This window comes from Emydura macquarii, unplaced genomic scaffold (genome assembly GCF_026122565.2).
Source record: "Emydura macquarii macquarii isolate MOO-44397 ecotype Brisbane River unplaced genomic scaffold, CSIRO-AGI_Emac_v2 contig_3080, whole genome shotgun sequence".
In the NCBI taxonomy this organism is placed as follows: Eukaryota; Metazoa; Chordata; order Testudines; family Chelidae; genus Emydura; species Emydura macquarii.
Window position 1 is genome coordinate 1,571,660 of NW_027133217.1, and position 11,561 is coordinate 1,583,220.

Genomic DNA, 11,561 nt, shown 5'->3' on the forward strand with positions numbered 1-11,561 from the left:
TCCCATGGGTCAAAAAAAGAGAACTTCAGACAACGATGTTTTTGATTTGGCTTTCAACATCAGCCATTATAACCTACTGTCAATTATATTTTTGACCACGGAACAATAGGTTTCTTCTGGCTATCACTTGGTATGTAAGGGTCCATGGCAAGTCTATCATTTTGGTAGGGGTGGGATTATATTTCTAGAACTCAGACTCTACAAAGCAGAGTTGTGCGGATTTGGATAGCTACAGTCCATCTTAAAACGAGTCTGTAATATGTCTACTCATAATTCCATTGACCCCAATGTGTGCTTTCTCAATGTAACAGTATTCCAATGACATGTATATGTATGTTAATTTAAATGCTACTTTTCTAGATGCTGGGATATTAACCAGGGCTCGCTTTACTGGTGGCTAATCAAAGGACCTATTATCATTTCGGTTGGGGTATGTGTGATATTTCTAATTTTGGAAATGTGAATTGGGAAAAAAAATTGATTATAGGGGTGGAGGTGGGAAATGACTTAAAGTTTGGATACCATTACCTGACTACTGCTTCCAAATGGAAGCAGAAATTATAGCATTGATACACTAATGTGATTAGCCCATTGGGCTAAAGATGGGTCATGCTGAGAAAAAACACTACTCGCTAAGTTTTCAAAGACTTGTAATTCCCACTGAAGCTAATCGGAGTAGGGGGGCTAAAGCTCTGTGAAGCACTTTGAAAATGTGAAGTTTGGAGTCCAGACCTAGCAAAGCATTTAAGCACACACTTAACGAGAAGCACAGGGTGAGTCCTGTTGAGTTTTGTTTCCAGTCTGAGCCGATAACAGCAATAATGGCCGTGGAGCGGTGCATTGACTGGGGATTCATAATTGGTTGGGGCTAATGGCTCAGGATGCACTATGACTCCCAACTGGTCATTAATCCCTAGGGAATGTATAAACTAACGAGCAAACAGGTGCAGTGCAGTAGGCTGGAATTAAAGCCTCTGCAAATGTGATACTTAATGGGATGGCAGCGCCAGCTGTGCGTAAATAAGAAGCAGTGAGCATTGTTGAAGGGGGCTCGTGCAGATTGAGCAGCAGGGATGCAGAAATCCAAAACATACAAATCACTGTCAGCTTTATTCCGCCGTGATGCAGTTTTAAAATGCTCTCCGCCTCCTCGGTTTTCGCCTAATTGTGTTTGACTGACATTCCTGAGTAGGTGTGAATGCTATACAGGTGAGCAAGGAATTTATGTCTGTGCAGTCATCTAATTAACTCATCATAGACAAATTGGAGGATTGGGCCAAAAGAAATCTGATGAGGTTCAACAAGGACAAGTGCAGAGTCCTCCACTTAGGACGGAAGAATCCCATGCACAGCTACAGACTGGGAACTGATGAGCTAGGCAGCAGTTCTGCAGAAAAGGACCTGGGGCTAACAGTGGATAAGAAGCTGGATATGAGTCAGCAGTGTGCCCTGGTTGCTAAGAAGGCTAGTAGCATATTGGGCTGCATTAGTAGGAGCATTGCCAGCAGATTGGGAAGTGATTATTCCCCTCTATTTGGCACAGTTGAGGCCACATTTGGAGTATTATGTCCAGTTCTGGGCTCCCCACTACAGGAAGGATGTGGACAAATTCGGGAGAGTCCAGCAGAGGGCAACAAAAATGATTAGGGGGCTGGAGCACAAGACTTATGAGGAGAGGCTGAGGGAACTAGGTTTGTTTAGTCTGCAGAAGAGAAGAATGAGGGAGGATTTGATAGCAGCCTTTAACTACCTGAAAGTGGGTTTCAGGGAGGATGGAGCTAGGCTGTTCTCAGTGGTAGCAGATGACAGAACTAGGAGCAATGGTCTCAAGTTGCAGTGGGGGAGGTCTAGGTTGGACATTAGGAAAACATTTTTCACTAGAAGGGTGGTGAAGCACTGGAATGGGTTACCTAGGGAGGTGGTGGAATCTCCATCTTTAGAGGTTTTTAAGGTGCAGCTTGACAAAGCCCTGGCTGGGATGATTTAGCTGAGGTTAGTCCTGCTTTGAGCAGGGGGTTGGACTAGATGACCTCCTGAGGTCCCTTCCAACTCTAATATTCTATGATTCTATGGATACCATGAAAGTACAATATCTGGGGAGAGATGGACATTATTAGACCAAAACAGCCATTCGCCATCACCTGAAAGATAGGTGGATGCACATATATATGGCATGCAGAGACAAATTTGCTGCTGGTATAAAGTGGAACAGCAATGCTGGCTTCAATGGAGCTGTGACAAATTACACCAGCAGAAAATTTGATCTGCAAGCTTAAGGTATCAGTCATAGTTCAGTGCAGCAAATATAATAGTCTCAAACCAGAAAAACTAAGAGTGCTGCAAACTATGAAGAAATGACCAATCACTCCAGGGACTAACAAACATAGGTTGCTTAATAGAGAAGGTCCTCCAAAGAAGACAGAGAAGAATGATATGCAATTCCCTTAGGGATACTTTGCAGCTGTCTTTTTAAGGCAGGACGTTTTCTAATAAGGTTGGTTTCTGGTATGACTCTCGCTGTATCTGCAGTAATGGCTTATAATTATTTGTCACAGCATACTTTTCACAGGAATGTTTGGTAGTAAAAGGTAACATAATCTTCTTTCCTCCAAAAAAAATGGAAACAGGTCAACTTTATCCTTTTTATCAACATCATCAGGATCCTGCTGAAAAAGCTGGACCCGAGACAAATCAACTTCAATAATTCATCGCAGTACAGGTAATCCAGCGTCACACGGATTGTGAGCAATGCTTCTGGCCACGACACTTTCCAAATGGAGAAGCTGAGTCAGAAATTAAAGGGCATGCCTAAAATCCCAGATAGAGACATTTTCAGAGCCAAGGTTAGAACTCAGGGTTTCCCGGCCCCAGTTCTGTTGTCAAGGTCACTAGACCACACATATCTGAACAGCATTTTTATTCATCCTTATTCATAGAATCATAGAAGATGAGGGTTGGAAGGGACCTCAGGAGGTCATTTAGTCCAACCCCTTGCTCAAAGCAGGACCAACCTCAACTAAACCATCCCAGCCAGGGCTTTGTCAAGCCGCACCTTAAAAACTTTATTCAAGAAGTAAGAATACGAAACCACAGCAAGAAAGGTTGGTTATGTGGTTCCTTAACTCCAGCCAGAAGCCGTGGAAATCTCTCCACAGCTTCCCAGCTTTGGTCTCATAACAGCCTGATTTTGCAATCCTTGGGGATTTGAAATATATAAACGGATAGACATCTGAGTCCCTTTTTTAACCTGTTGAGCAACACTCATTTCTAGTTCACTGGGCCCAATGCTCTTCAGAAGAATGACGTTTTTTTTGCCTCTTCTTATTTCTTTCACCAGACGTCTCTCAAAATCGACACTGCTTCTCATTCCGTTATTTGGGACACATTACATTATCTTCAACTTCCTCCCTGAATACACCAACCTGGGAGTCCGGCTGTATTTAGAGCTCTGCATTGGATCTTTCCAGGTAAACCTATTGAAATATTGCAGCACATGCTTTCGTCGCTTGTCTAGCCCGACTAGATATGATCATTTCTGTGCACGTTCCAGTGGGACTGTGATTCAAACTCAGAATCATGGAGGCCACTTCTTTGAAGGTGGTGGAGTGGCACAGAACGTTACCCTCTTTGTTGCAATGGCCAACTTGTGGTGGGATGACTTAAACCGCTACTGATAAATCCTACAGAAGATCACCCAGTGGCTATCAATGTCTCACTTCTAAACAGTAAGAGATTAATTCACACCCCAGCCCCTATACAGCTCCTCTGTCAATGTATAAGCCTGTAGGTGAACCACACCAGACCAGGGCAGAACTCCCCAATGCAGGAATCAGCTCTATACCGCCCACCTAGCAGACCCCAGAATAGGAAGTGTGCTGGTGGCATTGGTTGCTACAGACATTCCAGGCTGTGGGGAGATTGCCATAAGTTAGCAACCCTCAGGGCTGCTCTGGTTTATACTGGGGCTGTTGTGACTCCTTGCATTAGCTCAGAATCTGGGCACACAAAGGTGGCTGAAAGCCCCCTCTTGGCCCCACCCCTTCCTCTGAAATATGTCGCAGGCTCTGTCCCAGGTGTCTAGTGCCAATACTCACCGAGCTCTTCCCTTTTTGCCTTGTGACTTGAAATGCAGCTTTCCACTTGTCACTCATGGTCATGGCCTCTTCAACTCCTGTAAATCAGTGGCTGTGCAGATTTACACCAGCTGAGGATCAGACCCATAGTGTTCACATTACTGTCCTGGTCAGATTCCAACCCAAATGATTACATTCTTCCCATCTAAACTCACCTTGCGGCTTCAGTCCCGAGTCTGAATTTCCGTTGTTGGGGCTGTCGATCATTAAATTATCTTGCAGTGTAAGAAAAGATACTAAAAGGGCCAGTTCCTCAGCTGGTGTAAACTGGCATAGAACAATTGACTTCAGTGGAGCTATTGCAGATTTATATCAGTGGAGGATCTAGTCCAAAATGTTTTCTAAAACACTCTAGGGCTTGATTCTGATCTCATCTGTTGTACACCAGGTGTAACTTTAGTGATTTCACTGAAGTTTACACCTGGTGTAAAGCCACTGTATGTGAGATCAGAATCCGGTCCACTGTGTATAATATTAATGCCATGCAGTGTGATATAGAAATAAAGCTCGTGGTTTGGTATTTAGAGAAATAATAAAAATAAAGCTGTCCTGTGACAGGAAAGCAATACGACCTGCACAATGCTGAGGAACACATGCTGAGGCTCAGGTATACATCATAAGATTTACAGAATGAGCTGTAATTTTGAACACCATGTTGCAGATATAAGGTCAAATTCAGTCTTGGTGGCGCTCCCTTGGACCAGATCATCAGCTGGGGTAAACTGGTGTAGTTTCATTGACTTTGATAGAGTGATACTAGTTTACACTAGCTGAGGAACTGTCTGATTAACTATCTGACATTACTTAATTCAGCTCTAAATATTTTACGCTTATTCCAATGTATAGGATACATGAGTCTCAGCACAGACTGATGTAGCAGAAGCAGTTTTTTTTTTAAATTGTGCTATCACTTAACTGTTTTGCTTCTTCAGGGGTTTATTGTAGCTGTTCTGTACTGTTTCCTTAATCAGGAGGTAAGAGAACTACATTCTTTTCTTCCTTATTGATTTAAATGAAAGCTATATAGAGTTAATACCTAATTTCACACGGGCAGGTGATCAAATATCCTAGTCTGGCAGGGTTTGACTAGTGACTTGGGAGTTAATGAGGCTGAGTATTTCCTAGAATCATCTTCATGAGAATGAAGCCACCTAGTGGACAGACATATTTTGGCACTTTTGTCCTGAATTTGATGGATCTCTGTTTTTTATTATTATTATATTATTATGTTATCATTATTATTATTATTATTATTTGTACTGTGATAGTCTCAGTGATGGACCAGCACCCGGCTATGCCAGTGCTCTACAAATACAGAATAAAAAGAAAGTCTCTGCCCCAAAGAGCCAACAGATTTTTATTAAATTGGAAATAATGTCAACTTTAAAGTGATTGTTTTACAAAAAGAAGATCATGCAAGACCAATTTGATTTCTTTCTTTGAGAAGACAACCAATTTTCTAGACAAAGGAAATGTAATAGGTCTAATCTACCTGGTTTTTAGTAAAGCATTAGATATAGTTCCACATGGGATATTATTAGTTAAATTGGAGAAGATGGGAATTAATACAAGAATCAAAAGGTGGGTAAAGAACAAGTTAAAAGGGAGACTATAATGGGTCATACTGAAAAGTGAACTGTCAGGCTGGAGGGAGGTTGTTGTGTAGTTCCTCAAAAATCAGTCTTGGGACCAATCTTATTTAACATTTTCATTCATGATGTTGGCACAGAAAAGTGGGAGTGTGCTAATAAAATGTGTGGATGACACAAAGTTGGAAGGTATTGCCAATATGGAGGAGGACCAGACTATCGTATGAGAAGATTTGGACGACCTTGAAAACTGGAGTAATAGAAATGGGATGAAATGTAATAGTGCAAAGTGCAAGGTCATGCACTTCGGGCCTAACAAGAATTTTTGCTGTAAGCTGGGAATGTATCAATTGGAAGCGGTAGAGGAAAAAGACCTGGATGTATTGGTTGATCACAGATGTCTATGAGCTGTCAATGTCATGTGGCTCTGAAAAAGGCTAATACGGTCCTAGGACGCATCAGGTGAGGTATTTCTAGTAGATCTAGGGAAGTGTTACTACCATTGCACAAGGCACTAATAAGACCCCATCTGGAATACTGAGCGGAGTTCTGGTCTCCCATGTTTAATAAAGATTAATTCAAACTGGAACATGTGCAGAGAAAGGCTACTAGGATGATCTGAGGAATGGAGAATTTATCTTATGAAAGGACACTAAAGGAGCTTGGCTTGTTTAGCTTAACCAGACAAAGACTGAGGGGACATATGATTGCTTTCTCTAAATACCAGGGAGGGAGAGGAGTTATTTAAGTTAAGGGCCAATCTGGGCACAAGAACAATGTATATAAATTGGCCATCAACAAGTTTAGGTTGAAAATTAGACAAAAGTTTCTAACCGTCAGAGGAGTGAAGTGCTGGAACCGTCTCTCTATTGGAGCATTAGGGGCAAAAACCTGGCTTGTTTCAAAGACTGAGTTTGATATGTTTATAGCGGGGTTGGTATGATGAGGTTAGCTACAGTGACATAAGGCCATCCGCATCTGCTATCAACTAATATTTCCAATGGGCAGAGATCTGAGTTACTATAGAAAACTCTTTCCCAGGTGTCTGGCTGGTGAGTCTCACCCACATGCCCAGGGTCTAAATGACTACCATATTTGGGGTCGGGAAGGATTTTCCCCCCAGGTCAGATTGGCAGAAACCCTGAGGTAGGAGGAGAGGGTGTTCACCTTTCTTTGCAGAGTGGAGCACGGGTCGCTTGCTGGTCTGAACTAGAGTGAATGATGGGTTCTCTATAACTTGAAGTCTTTAAATCATGACTTCAGGAACTGAGCCAGAGGCTATTGGCCTATTGCAGGAGTGGGTGGGTGAGGTTCTGTGGCCTGCGATGTGCACTAGGTCATACTAGAAGATGATGATGATCCCGTCTGGCCTTAAAGTCTATGATCCTGTGATTGTCAAAAGCACATAATATCCAGTACAGCTAGTTTTCAATATGCTCTCTAACCTTGACAACATTTCTTTAGTGTGATATATCCATTTCCCTTCTTAATACTAAGGACCAAATTTTGCTGTCGCTCAGACATGCATTGTAATACAGGTGTGTAACAAACATGCTGAAAGAATCTGATATTTGTGTCCTGGCTTCAGTCACATGGCGTGATTTAATGTTACAAAAATTATGCTCTGTCACATAACAAGGACCAGCATCAACTACATCCATTAAGATCATAAGAACAGCCACACTGGCTCAGACCACTAGTCCATCTATCCAGTGTCCTGTCTTCCAACAGGGGCCAATGCCAGGTTCTTCAGAGGGAATGAACAAATCAAGGTAATTGTCCAGTAATCCATCCTCTTCTGTCCAGCCCCTACTTCTGGCAGTTAGATGCTTAGGACACCCAGAGCATGGGCTCGCATCCCTGACCATCCTGGCTAATAGCCATTGATGGACCTGTCCTCCATGAACTTATCTAACACTTTTTTGAACCCAGTTATAGTTTTGGCCTTCACAACATCCCCTGGCAAGGAGTTCCACAGGTTGATTGTTTGTCATGTGAAGTAGGATTTCCTTTTGTTTGTTTTAAAACTGCTGCCCATTAATTTCATTGGATGACCCCAAGTTAATGTGTTGTATGAAGAGGTAAAGAACACTTCCTTATTCACTGTCTCCACACCATTCATGATTGTATGGATCTCTGCCACACCTGTTTTTCCAGATCATCACTGACTACTGCTATTAATTGTGTAGTGGCTCACTGCCAACCAAGATGGTAACCCAATAGGCACTGTATAAATATAAAGTAAAAGACAGTCACTCCCCGAAGAGCGTATAATTGAAAGAGACATGACAGACACAGGGCAGGAAACTGGAGTAAGACGTACAAGCAGAGACAGCAGAGTGGATTGTCAGCAAATGGCACATTAATGCCAAAATTATTTTCCAAAAATTCTTTCTGTGGGGCTTTAGCTATTGGGGGATAAGCTAAATATGGAAAGATAAAGGAAAGAAGAGGGGTCCATAGATGGGAGGCGGAGGAGAGCATGGAGGATGAGAGGAGTGAAACTGAGGTGAAGAGATTGTCAGGGAATGAGTGGGTGGGTTGTTGCGTAAGGTTTGGAGCAAACAGCCAACCAGCATAGGAAAGAGAACACAGATAGCAGGTAGAGGTTATCATCCAGTTCTGCTGGTCCATGCAGCAGCACCTACTAAGGCTGCTGCCGTGCCTGCTCCTGCCTGACTGACAAAAAGCTCCAAAAGCATGAATGGATCCACTCCAGAATGCTGGCTCTGAATCCCTTACAACACTGGGAAAGTTTGGATCAGAGTCTAAACGTAACAGCTCTGTTATCTCTAAGAGATGGAGAAGCCACCACATCTCTAAGTAAATTGTGCCGATGATTAATTACCCGCATTGTTAAAAGAATTGCGCCTTATTTCTAGTCTGAATTTGTCTAGTTTCTGCTACCAGCTATTGCAGCTCCTTCTTTTTTCTGTTAATTAAACTCTACTGTCAAAGATCTCTTCCCCATGTAGATACATGTAGACTGTAATCAAGCCACTTCTTAATCATGCCTTGAATAAATGAAGTCGATTGAGCTTCCTAAGGTTCTCACTCTAAGCCCTGTTTTCCAGATCTCAGCTCATGCGTGTAGCTCTTTTCTGAACTCTTGCCAATATTTCAATGCCCTTTAGGAAATGTGGGCACCAGAACAGGACAAAGTATTCCCATGATGCAATCTTCCTAACTCCTATGAGGCAGATAAGGGTGTCCCCTCTGTGGGAGCTGATGATGAGAAAGAGAGAACAAGCAAGAGCAATTCACACACACACACACACATATGTGGGCACCTCATCCCCGGCACAAGCTTTGAAAATTGTACAGTAGGAACTTCTGAAATGGCATACCCCGGCGGAAAGAGTTACGTGTTAATTAAACCACTAACCTGGGCAACGGAGTCTCTGAGGAACACACTGCCTTGGGAGACAGGCACTGTTCTTTTGTGAATCGTCTTACAAATATTTCAATTAAAACTGTATGGCGGTAAAAGCAATAGTTCAGCAGACATGACAGAGGAGTCGGACATCAAAAAAGAATGACGTCAATAAATATGCACCAACTAATATCAGTTCTCACATAAGTCTTATCGATACTAGACTTTTAATACTAGGCTTCTGCCACCTATTGAGCTCCAACACAGGTAGCAGTGGTGAGAGCATTTGTGTTCAGCCATCTTAGCCTGCTGGCATTTTTAACCAGGGTTTCATCTAGAGCTGTTCTCAGCCTTGTGGGAGAGGCAACGTGAGCCAATAGATAGCACCATAGGCTGGGATAAAAGAGAACTGGGTTCTGTTCCCAGCTTGGCCTGCTAGGTGACCTTGGGCAAGTCACATCACTGCTCTGTGCCTCAGTTTCCCTATCTGTCAAATGGGGCTAATGATACTGCTATCCTTTATAAAGTTTTTTGAGATCTGCTGATAACAAGCACTCTGTAAGAGCTGGGTATTACTATTATTGCATGACTCAGTGGTTGAAATGCCAGCAGGCCATCTATATTAGCACCCCACTATCGCTACCACCAGTGCTGGAGCTAGGGTGGGAAAGTTTAAGGAAAATGTCAGTGTAGACACAGCTATATGTATCATGTGCAATTCACCCTTATAGTGTGGTTCTCTGTCCTCCTCTAGTGGGTGCACGACATAGTGGTTTAAAGTCCGATACTGCCTTTGAGTTAACTTAGCTGGGTCTTTTAGCTGAGGCAGTAAATTCTCACGCGCTGAGTTCCATTTTTATTATTTATTTTTTGTAGGTAGCGCCTTGGAGCCCCTGTCATGGACCCAGGCATGACATGTGCAGTAGGCTTGAACTGGGTGTTCATTTTAAATGGAAGAGGTGGGCCATTTATGCATTGGCTAGATACTGTGAAAAATAATGCACATAATCAAAGCAATTGCTATAGTCAAATGGGCATACTATCAATTTATTAGAGGCAACATGGGCTAGTGATCTGAGCATGAAATTGGAAGACATGACTCCTGAGTTTTAATCCCATCTCTGTCCATCTAGGTGTTTATTATTATGTATTATTTTATAGTAGTTCCTGGAAGTCCGAAAGCTGATGTGCTAGGTGCTGTACAAACTCAATAGTTGTGGTCCCTGTCTCAAAGGCTTTGATATGTGTGGCTGACTTTTTTCACATTGATCTACTGTGTGACCTTGGATAAGTCACTTTGGCCAGCTTCTCAAAGGTATTTAGGCACCTAAGTCTCATTAAAATCAATGGGAGTTAGGCACCTAAATATCTTTAAGGATCTGGGCCTTCACCTCTTTGTAACAAAGGGCTAATAATATTTAACTTACCAACTCACTCCCTCATGGGAATGCTTTTCCTTTTTTATGATGCTTAGATGAATAATGCTGCAAACGAGGTAAAGTGGTATTACTAATTAGGTTATCACTTATTGTGTAATGACTGGTTGTGTTGGTCTGTTTTTATAGTTCCAACTGCAAGACCAATGTTTCGGTAATACTTCACATGCATTATGCGAAGTAAGTTATTTTATAAATGCTGTAATGAAAATGCAGAGCAGCTTCAAACTCATTCAAAATTACACTTGGATTTTTTTCTTAAAATCAGAAGCAGGTGGTTAAAAAAGTCACAAATTTTTCAAAAAAAAATAAACAAATCTCCAGTTGTTTTTTTAAATTAGAAATGTTGCTGTTTCAACATTTGTAAAAAAAAATGTTTTCTAGGTCTGTAGTTGGTTGGAAAGCATGCAGTTAAAAAAAATTGCACTGAGATTTTTTTCCATTTTTTTCCTTTGGAAATTTCATTAAAATTGTTGCAATTGAAAAATTTTGATTAGTTCTCGTGACAAACATTCCCCGTTGGGTCCATAATATATGTACTCAAGTCCAGGACTATGAACGTACCTCTCCAAGTCCCCTTTCACCTGGCTCATTTGGCCTAGAGATGAAATCAAGAGAACGGACCGCTAACAACATCGTCTTTTCCTTTTGAGGTGCAAGCGGAAATTGGCCGGAGATGGCATGGGAAGACCTATGGACTTATGCCAGTCTGGAGGAAGAGAACTAGGTGGACCATGCCATCTAGTTCTGGGGTAAAAATGACTACCTCTGTGTGTTAGGGGCAGCTGCTGGACTGGGAGCAATGGTGTTTAAGCGCCTGAACCGGATTTAGAAAGCTGAATTTAAATCAACTGATTGTAACTTAAAATGTCTGAGCAAATTAGAAAAAAACTAGTCTAGTTATGTCTAGTTCCATAGAAATTCCACCTCCAGGCCTCTATACTCACCAGCAACCCGTGCACCATACAACAAGAACACTGCACATCTACTAATGTAATATATGCCATCATGTGCCAGCAATGCCCTCTGC

The 11,561-nt window shown here is 42.1% G+C and overlaps 1 protein-coding gene across 1 annotated transcript in view; it reads left to right on the forward strand.

The window, feature by feature from the left end:
* Positions 1 to 11,310, forward strand: part of GHRHR (growth hormone releasing hormone receptor) — a 33,495-nt gene extending 22,185 nt beyond the window's left edge. Inside the window, exons 9-13 of the mRNA XM_067530463.1 lie at positions 361 to 430; positions 2,628 to 2,719; positions 3,338 to 3,467; positions 5,066 to 5,107; positions 11,185 to 11,310. Coding sequence (XP_067386564.1) covers positions 361 to 430; positions 2,628 to 2,719; positions 3,338 to 3,467; positions 5,066 to 5,107; positions 11,185 to 11,310 — 460 coding nt within the window. The remainder of the gene's footprint in view (positions 1 to 360; positions 431 to 2,627; positions 2,720 to 3,337; positions 3,468 to 5,065; positions 5,108 to 11,184) is intronic.
* Positions 11,311 to 11,561: the final 251 nt, after the last annotated feature.